Source organism: Enoplosus armatus, chromosome 20 (genome assembly GCF_043641665.1).
Source record: "Enoplosus armatus isolate fEnoArm2 chromosome 20, fEnoArm2.hap1, whole genome shotgun sequence".
Taxonomy (NCBI): domain Eukaryota; kingdom Metazoa; phylum Chordata; class Actinopteri; order Centrarchiformes; family Enoplosidae; genus Enoplosus; species Enoplosus armatus.
This window is the reverse complement of record NC_092199.1, coordinates 15,666,603-15,680,782: the sequence shown is the minus strand read 5'-3', so window position 1 is coordinate 15,680,782 and position 14,180 is coordinate 15,666,603. Positions and strand designations below refer to the sequence as shown.

Genomic DNA, 14,180 nt, shown 5'->3' with positions numbered 1-14,180 from the left:
AATTCCATTGGATAGTCTCAACATTTTAGTAGTCAGGTTAGGGACAAGCCTGGTTTCCCCGTTAAAAAGGTGACATTTTGGAGATACAAGGTTTCCATCGAACAGTAATTATATTCCATCATTGCCCTGAGGTGGAAATCTTGCACAGCCTTGTGAAAAGACTGGAGATATTGGAGATTTTCACTTAACAACAATGTGTGTGACAGCAACTGTGATAGACATGCAGAATGTGCTGCACATACGTTGTGTGCACGTCCAGCCGAACCAGGGACGACAGCAAATCAATGCTGATAGCATGCTATGATAAAAACTGCTATGATGTTAGTTATACCTCATGCTATCAATGTCAATGCGTCTTTTCTGCATTTGCAAGACCCAGCGTCATATCAACTCTGCCTGAACGAGGCGCTACCTGAGGGACATCTCAAATTCCTCGTCACACTAAATAATGAATTAATATCACTGAATGAGACTGCTGAATGGTTACCCTCACCCCCACCCCTCTTCCCTGAAATCACTCTGCTGGGGGAGCCAATCAGAGCCTCTCTTTCTGTCTACCACTTCCCCTAGGCTCCTCCTCCTCCTCTCTGTGATTATATAGTCTGTGGGCATCGGCATCACAACACACACACACTCTGCTGCTGCTGCCGCGAGCAGCTTGGGAGACAAGGCTGCACTGAAATATTTCACTCATTGATGGACGCTGAAACTACAGGGTGAGTGCAACCTCTTTGCAGCTCTGTGTGTGTGAGGCTGAAAATAAAACATCTACTTTTCTCTTTCACCTCTTTATTTTTTTTACCATTTTCTTCTTGAACGTTTTAGTCTGTGACCAAGCTGAGATATTTCCCCAGTTTTGTCTTCTAGGTCTTGTGTTCTTGTGCTGTTTTTCTCCCCATCTCCTACTCTCTATTTTCAGTTCCCCTTTCTCTATCTCTCCACTTGCAGGCACATGCTGGCAAGTATTGAGAGCAACAACAACAGCAGCAACCCCATTGACGGCACTAGAAGCAGCTTCAGAGAACCCCCACGTAGCATCATAAGCGGCAGTAGCAATCATCGGCCGCTCGCTGAGAGGACCGCCGCCAACGGGCAGCATTTCTCCCATCGTTAGCCAAGGACAGCAGCTCCGAGATGGGCTGCTCCTCAGGCCGCCAGCCCCCGGCCCTTCACCCGGACCTGGACTGCGGCAACAGCAGCGAGGCCAACACCTTACCCCAGGACTCTGAGAACCAGAACCAGGGTCTGAATGGCTGTGGAGAAGGGGAAGGAAGTGTTGGAAGAGACCCAGCCAAACCTCCGGAGTCTCTCCCCACGCTGGAGAGACTAGCCCAGGCTACAGGCGGGACAGAAAAGTCCTGGTACCGCTGCGTGTTCCCGTTCGGCGTGATATCACTAGTGATTGGCATGGCGGGCACCGGGGTGACTTTCACCTTTAACACGCTGCTCCAGACCAAAGTGGTCTCTGTGGCACTGCTGTGCGCCGGCGTAGTGATGCTGCTCGTGGCAGCCGTTTGCTGGAGGGCCCACAGACAGAGGAGGAGGAAAAAGAAGGAAGGTGGATTCTTTACCGCTGATCAGGGCACTTTGTAACAGAGGGTGGACTTTTTGAATGAGAAAGACAACTGAATAAGAAGAATGAGATGTAGGGACATCCATGCTTTTCCTCTATGCACCAGGACAGAGTGATGAAGGGGGTTGAATAATATTGGAAAGATTGTGCCAGGGAAACTTTGTGCCAGTGTTGACTCAGACAGGAGGACAGGTATGTATTCAGAAAAGGCCAGTTTAGCATAGGCATAATCACCATTCTGAGCAGATACACAGCAAAATATGCGTCACAAAACTCCCCCTCTCCCCTTCTGTTGTTTCCTATTATGGATTTACTTGGGGATCCAGGGGAGCACGGAGCCCAGAGTACACTATAGATCATTGCTCCATGACTGGCCTCTTGTGTCAAGGAAATGGGTGAGATGTAGGCACCTCAGGAATAGTTATTTATCACTTCCTGGTCTGCAGGTTGACAGTGCCCAGCCTCCCTAAAGAGGTGTGCCTGTGTGGGGCAGGAAGTGTCAGTACATTTGGATATCATCCACATATGATCAGCATATGTTAGAAGTGATCAAAGCGTTCTCAAAGAAATTGCCAGGCTTTTGAGTTTGTGCATGCTAGTTTCTATTGGTTCAGAGTTCCTACCAAGGGAATCGTATTAGTTAGAGGAGCTCAGGGCCACAAGTTTGCCAGTGTAAAACCTGGCCTGGCTTGCAGAGGTAAATGAAACATGATTTCCCCTCCCTTCCCTACAAAACCACTGTTGAGGTGCCCTTTTGCACGTACGCCACTTAGTCTCCGACTGCTCCAGTGCAGTCGCTCATTAGGTGAAAGTACCGGGCCGTGGCAAGGGGTTGTATCTGAGAGGGAAGCAGGGAATCAGGCCAAATCATGCAAGAGAAGCAAGCACGCTTAGCAAATTTTCCCAGGGCGAAGAATTCTACACATTCTACACTTTCTTTGTCCTGTTTCTCATGTTTCTGTCTGCAGTATAATTTTATGTTATCAGGCACAAAGGTCAACACTTTTTCCTTCCCGCCACCAAGCTTTGTGTTGGATAACCACGATCCAGCTGTGCCGGATCAATAGAAATCACCACTCCGCAAAGTATTAAGCTTTGGAGGTAATTGGCTGCGTTTTCAGTCCCCGGCAGATGATGAATTGCTTTCCCCAGCATGCTTGGACCTGTCATAGATGACTTATACATTGTATGACAAGGAAATCCCATTACAGACATGCTTAAGTGAACACACGCCAACAAAGACAAAGCGCGTAATGGCCTTGTCCCTACTTGATTCCTCTGATCCTCGCCTCCTGCTGAACCAAACAGGCAACACCAGTGGAGATTTAGGTGTGAGCGTGGAGGGAAAATCCATTTTTTTCTCCGTTCTCCCACTCTCTGAGGAAGCATACACCACTGTTTATATAGGCTGCTGGCTGTGAGAAATGGACATTAAGTTAACACTTTCCAGTGCACGGGCTTGGCAAGGTTTAACTTGTCAGTCCTCATGGATCAGGTTAGCTTTATGACAGAGTGGTAGCTATTGTGAAAACATGTCTTAATGCACTCGTCCTTTCTTGAACACCACACACCAGAGTCAGATGACTCAAAAGTCAGATGGGGTTTTTTTTTTTTACCAACTAGCTATCAGACAGCTCGTCGTGAATTGCTCCTTGAAGGAAGAGCAAAACTCTTAGTTGTGGAGCCAAACTGTAGCAGTGTGTTAGCCACAACTACCATGACAGTGTATGGTCTTTGGCAGCAGGTGGCGGTGGTTTTTTAGGAAGACCCAGCAGCTTCTCGTCAGCTGTAGCGACCTTATTGTATTTGATTGATATTTGATTTCTATCTCTTTGATAAAATGTTCGCTGGGCATCACATGTGGTCCAATGTTTTTAATTGCATGGAGTTGCGACTAGATTTATCATGTGGAGCAGCAGGTGTTCAACTGTGTATTGAATGTGTGTGTGTGTGTGTGTGCGTGCCCACCAAAGCTACACTTGATCTATTTCCCTTGTTTTTTTCCCCCCCTCTTCCTCCTCCTGTCGATTGTCCTGTTTCATGGGGTGTTTTCGCAGTCTGCTCATAAAACCCAGGATGACCTAAGACCTGAGTCCCCTCGCAGTATTGATGTGTTCATCTGTGTGCACACATATTTGTTCTGAAATACTGTGTATTCTTCTAAATGACATATCATAAATACTGTAGGTACTGTGTCTAACTAAGAGTGTAGCCACATTTCTGAATGTACCTCTGTGTCTTATGAACATCCTTGTACAGACTGTAAAGCCTATTTATGTATCTTCTATTTTTTGAGTAGACAGAGCAAAGTTAGACATAAAGTGCAGTATGTGCAGTATCTGTTTGAGGCAGTTGCCTACACTATCATTCTTACTTCTGTTTCAACGCCTCTCTGGTTGTAATGATTTCAAGTGTGTTGCTGTGAGTGTCTAATTGTAATTGTTTCATTCCAAAATGAGACATCGGCCATTCGAAGAAACTGACACAGACAACGTGAAAAATCCCATGAAAGGGAAGCACATTATGGGTTATAATTATTGGGTTATTTTGAAGGACAGAAACATCTTCAAAAAATTCACAAGTCAATTTCAGATTGTGTTTTTTTTTTTTTCCTTTGCCAAACTTGATGAATATCCATGGTTTTGGAATGAAACTATTCAGTTGCTTAAGTGGTTGTGGTCAATTTGCTTTGAGTCTATTGGCATGGCCCAGCTTTTCTCTGAGTGCCTTTTACTTGCAACATCAGTATTTCTCTGTAGGGTGCAGTTAATGTAAGCTGTGCAGGCCTATTGGTGCCGGTAATAGAGTAGCTCAAGAGAGGCAGAAATGTTTCAGTTTATTTCAGTCAAGTTAGTCTGTGTGAGTGTTATGATGTGCATGAAAGTACCTTAAGTCACACTTTGATACTGTTCCTTTAGTAAATAACCAGAAATACCAAATATATATATCAAGAAGTTTATTTTTTGTCTCTCTTAAGTGTGTGTAAGATTGTACATTGTGTACTGTAAGCTGCTGAAGCACTGGATTAAAAGCAAAAGTCACTTTTGGAAACGGGTTCTACGGTTACCATTTCTTTTCACCATGCTGGGAAAGTGCTGCTGAAATGCCATTAAATGTCATTAGTCAAGTCATTCATACAGCAGCAGTTCTGAGTAATATGACCACCATTTCCAACTCTCTGACCTTTTTACTCACTCTGCAGTAAACATTACAGGCAGTACAAGCCACAGCAGATGCCATCTAGCCTGCCATGGCCAGAACAATTGGCAAAAGTGAAATCAGTCTGGAACCTCTCAGTTCATTTTTATCAACGGGTGCAGACCAGTGCCTGTTATTAGTCACTCTGCTAAAATATATGAAACGAGGAGGAAAGGCTTGATATGTGATATGATTGGCTTGTTGATCCAGGATTGACTTTGACAAAAAGTCACGTGATTCCGATGACGCTCGAAAATCAAAATGAGGCAGGAAGTGAAAGGCAGAAAGGACAAGATGGAGGAAAGCCCGTACTGTGCTAGTTACTGTTTACTCATTGTGTCGTCAGTGTAGTTGACCTTTGACCTTTTTGGGTAAAAAATGTAATCACGTCATCGTTGTATCCCAGCAGTTCTTCCTCGAGTCCAAGCGGACGTTTGTGACAAATCACGAAAGTCGGTAAGTTTCATCCTCTGGGGACCATGGATATCTGTACCGAATCTCATGGTAATCCATCCAATATTTCAGTCTGGACCAAAGTAGAGGACACTGACTCACTGATAGACCGACATTGCCACCAGTCAGAAACAACACAGAATGAACTGTTAAGAGCCATAATTCTGCCAGATCTGTCTTGTCAGGCTCACAGAGAACTAGAGAAAACCTGGAAAGGCTCAGGATGTCTCAGGATCTTTGGAGATGAGGCAGCTACAGAGCTGGCTTTTGGCACAAGCAATATATATTCTTGAAGAGAGTGAGATTACCATAGCCATAGACCTGAGAACCTTCAATACGGTTGTGGTACTGCCACAAAAAAATGTCCTTTCTGCTGTAACTCAGGCAGGAACAAATCATCTCTCACTTCTACTGTCATTGCCCCATCACATTAGCATGTCCCACGTAACTTCTAATTAGTATGCCCCAATTATTAGTCAAGCCTATCATCAAAAACGCTCAGCCTCTATTGATTTTCACCAATGCATCCGTGCTCACCGCCACCTCAGCACCTTTGTGAACACAGCTGTTTCTATGAATATTCAAATGAGCACCCATCCTGAATGCGCCCACGCTTTCTCCTCTTCCTCCTCCTCCTCCTCCTCCTCCTCTCATCCACCCATTTATAAGGGATTGTGTCATTCTCTCTCCATCTCCCTCTCCCCCTGGACGGAGCTAAAAATAACCACTGCTGATGTCGAAAGCAGAGGAAACAGTGAGAGGGGTGGGCCGCTGGCTGAAAGAAGAATATGTAAGACTGAAGGCGGGGAAGCAGTTCAATTGCGCCGCGCAATTTGCGCTGTAATTACTTGTCAGTAGATGGACACGCAACATATTTACACCCAATGAAGATACAACTGATTGTTGTTACAGAGCCACGTCAAAGTGTAAGCTACATGTCCATTTATTTTGACTTCCTGTGGTTTCTAAGCAACTCAACATGTAATTAAAACATCAATAAACTGTGTGCTTTTAAAGCACGTATAATCAATATTTCTATATTCACACTGGCTCCACTTGTGTGTAAAAGGTGTTGCACATAGTGACAAACCAACAGTTCCCCTCAGCTCTGTAGAGGTTTTTAGTGAGTTTCAGCTCATTTTGGTTTTCCAACCCATAATTTCACTGTTTGGGTCCAGCGTCACCGTTCTCGTCAACAGCATTTTCAGCCACAACAGGCAGCTGTTTTCAGCAAAAACAAAAAAAAAGCAATTAAAATCCACTCTACACTTCCTACCAGGCACCAAACGAGAGACACAGTTAGCGCCTTGCTGGTAAACACAGCTGAGCATTTAGCAGCCGGATATTTTCCTCAGGAGTTGGTGGAGAATAAACCAGAGCTCAAAGGAGACTGAATACTGAGCTCACATCCATCCGGCGGACACAAACACAACTCCAAATAAACGCCAATGTTGCTCCGTATCTGCTGGATGTGTAAACCTGCAACGTGGTTAGCCTAGCTTAGCAGATTGGAGGTAAGGGGAAACAGTTAGCCTGGCTTTGTTCAAAGTGGAAAAATATGCCTACCAACAACACTAAAGCTAACTAATTACTAAAAGACTTTATATCTGGCTGGTTTAACCCAGAAACGGAAATGTAAAAAAACAATTAGTGGTTTCAAGACTTGCACAGCGTGCGCACAGCTGCTGTTTGTACAGGTAAACAGGTAAAATCATAATGAATCACCTTCATGTGACTGTGTGTTCATGTACATGTTAAACAAGCGAGACATATCGTGTAAATGAGTGTAGGTAGTCGCATTTTTCACTTAAGACAAAGCGAGGCTAGCTGTTTGCCCCTATCTCCACTATCTATGCTAAGCTAGGCTAAACACATAATTAACGGACACACAGAGATTGACGTTCTCATCTGAAATAACAAACAATGTCAAATATACCTTAAAAATGATTTTTATTTTAGTCTTCAGTCGCTAATTAATTAAAAATGGGATATAGAGGTTGACGAACAGATGAAAAAGCATACACTGGAGTTTTAAGTATTTACGGCAGAGTGAGAGAGAAAGATTTCTCTATTTGTTCAGTGTAGTTTACTTAAATAATTCCACTACTTACCCGTGATTTACACCCGAGTTGGAGCAGACCACCGGGGTGAAGCTTCAGTCAATTAGCTCTATAATAAGCTAATCACCTTTAAATATCACTCCCTGTGTTTCCATAATGATTGCCTCTTTCCTCTCCCCCTCCTCTTATCATTTGCCCTTCTGCAGTTACAGCCAGTATCATGGACAAATCATCTCATTAGCATGTTCTGTTAATTAGCCTGACATGGATTCCTTCTGCTTAGCTGCTACTCATTCGCGGCAGGTCCAGTGTCAAAGGTTGCTAATTATCTCAGAGTGAAGTCGCCTCACATGCTCTGATCTGTCGGCGCCATCTCTCGTCTCCTCTGCCGCCTGGCCTTCTGCTCCTTCTTCTTCTTCTGCTTCCATTTTAGCACTCCATTCGCTTTATTTAGAACGGGCCGTGAAGAAAGCAGGTCTTGTCACTACTCATTTTCAAAGCAAGCTCCTGGAAAAGAAATTATAATCACGCGTACCAGCCTAAAGGCTCAACTTGACACAAGCTCAACTCTAAGAGCTACTGTAGGGCCGAGGTCTGCGCAGGCATGAAGGGTTGTGTAATTATGTACCTGTGCCTGCATCTCGTGTCCTCAGTTCAGTCTTCAGTTATTTCTCATGGGTGTGTGTGTGTGTGTGTGTGTGTGTGTGTGTGTGAAGCAGGTAAAACCAAAGAAGGAATACAAGATTGTAGAGACAAACTTAGATAAGTGCACACATCCATAACCAGTGAAAATAATTGTCTTTCTTAAGTGAGTGGACAGAAGTGCTAAAGAAACATTAAAGGGAGCTGTGAGGTGGATAGTCTAATACTATAGTATACGATACTGTGGCGGCTGGTGACTCGAGAAAAATTGGGGAAGACAGGAGGAAAACCAACCAAGTGTGACGAACTGGCAGCAAAGCAACAGATAGATTCGTAATTTCATACAGTAGCACATTAGAAAAGAAATCACATCATGCAAATTGCGAACTTCTGTTAAATGCATCACAAAACAACATTCAGTGTCAGGGTGGAGCTCATCTCATCTCATCCAGATCTTCAGCCGTCCCTTCACCAGACATTGTGGTCTCTCCAGATTGAATTACCTTTATCTAGTGAAATGATCCCACAATCCTGAAAATAACTTAAAGATCACAATAAATAATAATAATAATAATAATTTCTGCTGCCAGTTCATCAGTTCCGTCACTTCCTCTCATTTCCGACCTGCCGCTCCTCACCTGACCAGAAGTCAAACTCCCCATTTACACCTGGCATTAACATGCCATATGTATCTGGATATCTTATCTGGATGATGAAAAACGCTTGTTTATGCAAGGTGAGTGGAAATACCGAATCTGGGGGTGGTCCGGCTCGCTCTGCGACTGGATCTCAGCCAGATGTAAATGCAATCCATACAGCGTGAGCACATTGTCAAAGATACCGTGAAATGAAAAACGTTGGGGTTAATTACGGTATTCGTTTATCTGGCTATTCCACTCAAAATGTGTGTAAAAAAAAGAAATCATCATCATCATCTCATCATCAGACCCTGCCCCTAATTCCTTTACTATCCCCACTACATAACAGCTCCACTGGACTCTCAGTTTCATCCCTATCTACCGAGCCTGCTCTGATTCACTTTGCCTCGCTTGTGCTCATACTTCCCTCCATGACACTTTCATACCTGAGTTTGCATCTGTGCTGACAGAGGCTGACCACACATCACTGCAGCCACAGTGGAAACTGTCGGAGTAGTAAAGGTCAGTTACTGCACATGACTCCATTTTAATGTGAGCGTAAAGCCAAAGTCATCTCTCAGATCCTCCCACACTGTTCGTCAGTCTGGAACACTCGCTGAGCTCCAGGAGTTACTTTCTGATGAAACGTTGTAAATGGCTTTTCCATGTATCCACTTTCCCCTCTTCCTTTCTTGTCATTTACTACATTTCCCCAAAGGCTTACACGCCAGCGTTGATATACCATCGTATAGAGGCAAATACACACATAATGTTACACCTCTGGATCCTCGGACTTTGAGGGTGCTTTCAGTTTGGCTTCATGCTTCTCCTTCTCGTGTCCTCGCTCCTCCCAACAAGCATGCAAGAGAGAGGTGAGAGAAAGAGGTGCAGGGACATATGAGATATCAGTCCAACCTAATTTCTCTCTACAGCATTGCCATTATAAAATAATATTACTTTTAGCCCAGCCTCTCCTTTTACTGTCCCATCTGATCAGCTGACCAATTACCAGATTCCGATGGGAGGGGTGTAAAAGACTCCACAAGTCAAAATGTCTTGTGTGAAGATGCTTGTAATGCCTTCCTTTCTATCAGAAAATACTTTTCTTTCTCTCTCTGTGGCTGCAAAGTAATCATTTTAAACGGCTTTGGTCAGGTGGTGACAAATAATGACTTCGCTTAGCTCATGAACCCTCCGCCATCCGCTCAGTTTGTCTTTGCTTCATGAGAAGCAGAAACATGTTCAACACCAGCGCATGGCCATTTTCCCATGTACTATTAAAAGGCAACCAACCAACATGGAGGTAACTCGTGACAGACAGCGCTGCGTATCTTTCTTCTCTATTTCTGTCGCTGTCTGTTATCTTTGTAGTGTTCTATAGGATTTCCTGCCCGCTCTCTGGTGTTTTCTTCACGCAGGTTTCCTCCCCTTGATCTTCTTCTGAATGTGTGTTTTGAAAGCAAGCCACAAGCTCTTGATCCCCTCTCAGATGAATCAGCGGTGACTGACAGGAGAGCAAATGAGATCTCCTATCCGGTTCTTTATCTCAACCTGCCTCTCTGTTTCATATATATATATATATGTGTGTGTGTGTGTGTGTGTGTGTGTGTGTGTGTGTGTACACACGTAGGAGAGGCTAATAAAAGGCTGGCCATGCCGTGTGAGAGAGCAGCTAAATCTGACTCACTAATCAATGAACATCCCTGCAGACTGCTATGGACACTTCAATTGCACACACACACACACACACACACACACACACACACACACACACACATACATATACATACAACCTTGCACACAGGGCCATTCAATTACACACACATTCGGTCACACACTGGACAGTTCAATTACGGGGCGGCTTTGCCTTGTCACTGCCTACAACTGGTGCTGTTTCTTCCCCAGCCGGGACACACCAACGCAGCGCAGATGGCCCCACAGATGTATACAAGCACATACAGGGACTTTAAACAACAACATTATGCAGTCCTGTGCAATGGCCCTTCAACTAAAACCCTGTGGTTGAGGCTGTGGTTTGTGGATTGCATTGTATTATAAAGCGTACCTAATATTTTGTCCCACTGGGTCAATAAATCTGTTTCTTGTTTCCTGTTTTCTCCACTGTGTGAAACTCTAAAGAAAGATTTCTGGGATAAACTTGAACCTTCACTGTGATAGGGTTTGTTTGTTTTTTTAAACACACGCTTGACAATTATTTCTTCTGGTATACGTGTTGGTTGTACAATATAAAGATTGACTTAATTTTACAATGTATATATTACTGATAATTAAAAATTAGTTAATATATCTTAAATTACACATTTGCAAAGCCAAAACCTCCCGTGTAACTACAGACTCACGTTCACGCACACATAAAATTTCCACTGAAACTTGTGCATTTTCCATTTTTGGAGTTACTTCATAAGAATACAATTCGTAATACTTCAAAATTCTCAAGACTCCAAACATAACAAACTAATATTAAATGGCGAGAGCGGTGAGACTGAACCAAAACAGTGAAGTTGCCGGCCACAAAACCAAAACAATGAGCTTAAAGGCGCGTCGGGGGATAATTCTCTGTGGGTTTGTCGCTACGAGTGACCCCTTTCACGTCATACACAGACATTTCATCCACTGTTAATATAAGAATATTGATTAGTGCAGCTTTAAGGAGTTCAGAATTTGTTTGGTTGTGGGACATTTTTTATCAAATTTTCTAAATGTCAACCAGAGAAGTGTTTCAATGAATGGCTGTCTCTACTTGGAACGATTATATGAATACTGTGAAGAGAGTACAACAAGGTGACATAATTCAAAAAGCACCAGCAACTCTTTTTTTGGCACTGTCACGAATTAAATTGTTTCCTCTGGCCATGCATACAATGTTTTTCACTGTCAAAAGAAACAAACTTGTGTCTTTTAACTTGTTATTTCTGTGCAGATTACAAAATGCACCTAAAAGCAGATGGGAATGATGATCTGCAGCTGCATACAAATCTGATATTTTTCGCTGGTGTTGGCTGTGATAACATCCCTCCTTGTGAACAAGTTAAAGATGAGGAAGACGTGCTAATGAGGAAGCCTTGGTGAAGTAAAGTAAAAAAGAAAAACATTTACGACTCAAGCGTCATTTGTCGTTCTGCTTTTTTGAGGTGCGAGCTCACTGTAAAAGTCAAAGCTGTCTGAAAACCTGAGTGATGGCAGAGCAATTTCTCATCACTCCACTTTAGGTGCCAGAGATCACGATGCACTCCGGTGTGGAAAAAAAAAAAACCCAAAAAACCCCACAGTTTATTAAATTGCAAAGAAATGAGTGGGGGAATGAAAAACCCAGCACCATCTGCTGTTATTACAGATCTGTCTTCTTCTGCAGAGCAGACAGCCATCACATCTGTCCCCGTCGGGCAGAGTTAGTTTCCTTTGTAAGCCAACGTTTTGGAGGGGGGGGGTGGTTTTGGGAACAGCAAATGTTCCTCTATGTGATTTGTATTTCTTGCAGGAGTACAATGTTTTATAGCCTCCCTGAGCATGCTCTCACCCACACATTTTGCGATCCCTCTCTCTTCTTTTGTACATTTGTAAACTCAAAACGTGCTATATGCAATGTAAGTGAGTAATCTGCATTAGCTATACACTTTAAAATTTAAATGTGACATATGAGGGTTAAAAGGAAAGTTTGTCGAGGACTTGCTCTGTCATGTTTTTTCATCATCCAATAAAGGAACACAGAAACAGCACAACTTCACCATAGAGGCTTGCTCACACCAGCATTAAACACAGTGAAATCTTGCAGCAAATTCAGTGAATTCCAAACGAGTACATCTGCACGTATTTTGTATCGAGCTCAACTTTGGTGCACAATTCATGCCATCGACCAATGGCAAGCTGCCTATCACCGTGCTGATCTTTGAGAGAGCCGGAGAGTCCAAAGTGCAGCCAGCTTCCCTTGAATGAAGTGTCTTCAAACTTCCATGGCGGGAATCAACATCAGTTTTATTTAATGTCATTCCTCAACTGGCCTTGCCGAAGTTGAGGAGTGGTAGTTTTTCAGTGGCTATTGGTGCACAGGAGTGCTATTCATAAAGCGATGGGGGGTGATGACGTAATTTCTTACTGTCGAACGAAATTCACAAATATAACTGCCTGCTTGTGTCAAATATTGTTCCTATGTAGACCATCTGCTGCCTTTCTGTTTTAAGAGATGTTCAAAAGGCTGAAGTGGGAAGGTTGCCATGGATCTTTTAGTGCTGAAGATAGTCTGTATATCCAGACTCTCCCCCACTTCGACTCCCTTTATATCCTCCTCTGATTCACAAAAACATATCACCCCGGCTAGGAGGCCTTTCTCTCTCCGTTTTTGGACACTTCCTCTTCCCTTTTCTTCCCATAATTCTGACATACTCCTCTCCTCTGCTGTGTCCTTCGTCTGACATCCAGCACTAACTTCTGCTTCTTCCTCCCCTCGGAGATGACAGCTCACCCATGAGGAGGCCACTGGGGTCAGCGCCCGGTAGGTGGCATCTGTGTTGTGTGACACACACACACACACACATCTTGGCATATGGGCAGTGTGTGGTTTTGACAGTGTATTGTCTACTAGGATGGCCTACACAGTCCGCAAATAACACAACAGATGCTTTGTATGACTTCGTGGCTGTGGAATTAAAGGGCAACTGATCATGCAAGCATATCAGTTATTTGGTCTTTAAGTCAAAATGAAATTAATACATTTTTTGCTAAGAAATCAGTATATATATATATATATATATATACTTGGCGTTTGTTTTTATTTGAACAAAATTTTAATTACCAAAAAGAAGAAATTTACGTTTTACAAATTTTCCGTAAACAACCAAGATGGCTACCGCTGGTGTGGAACATCCTGTTGAATCTGCGTCAATATTAAATTAACTGGACGGTGTGTTTTCTCTATTTTTCTCGACACCATCACAGCTGCACGCTGTAGTCTGTTTACATTTTTCCGTCACTGTTTGTAATGTTTCATTGCTCTGATTGGTTGTAGGTCAGCGCCTGTTGATAACTCGAAAATGAACCGAGAGGTTCCAGATAATTCACATTTGCGAATTGGTCCGACGAGGCCATGCTGCAAACTTAAAAGCACAAGCTTAGATTGTTTCCCCAAACATATCCACAAAAGGTTTTTATCCTCACAAAATGGAAAGGTGTGACCAAAAGCTGCATCACAGCTTATATTTCCAACAACAACTGAAATCAAATTTCAGTTTCTTTTATGAGAAATATCTACTGCGCCATTGGTGAGACTTTTATTTTATAAAACTTTCTCTGGCGGATGATACATTCTGTTGCTTGCCAGCATCACTGGGGGGGGGGGCGACATGTCACTATTCTTGTATTTGACAAGATGAGCGGAAGCAGAAGAAACACCCAAAATACCATTTCACAAAACCTCCTTTTCCGCCCGTATATTTAGAGAGGTCGTGTGTTAATTAGAGTGGATGGCAGCTCTCCATTCTCAAACAGATGTTCGCCGCTTTGTTTCACTCATCCATTTTTATGTACAGAGGGTTTGTATTATCTTATTCGGCTTCATTACGGGCAATTTTTCAAAAGAACTCCCCGGTGCTACGTGTCTGA

The 14,180-nt window shown here is 43.3% G+C and overlaps 1 protein-coding gene across 1 annotated transcript; it reads left to right on the top strand.

Annotated features, from left to right (window-relative positions):
- Positions 1-1,134: 1,134 nt before the first annotated feature.
- On the top strand, positions 1,135-1,593 carry LOC139302896 (transmembrane protein 100-like). Its single transcript, XM_070926539.1, has one exon. The coding sequence runs from the start codon at positions 1,135-1,137 to the stop codon at positions 1,591-1,593; it is 459 nt and encodes a 152-aa protein (XP_070782640.1).
- Positions 1,594-14,180: the final 12,587 nt, after the last annotated feature.

Excerpts from the sequence above, each read along its gene's own strand:
- LOC139302896 (XM_070926539.1), top strand. The coding sequence starts at position 1,135 with ATGGGCTGCTCCTCAGGCCGCCAGCCCCCGGCCCTTCACCCGGACCTG.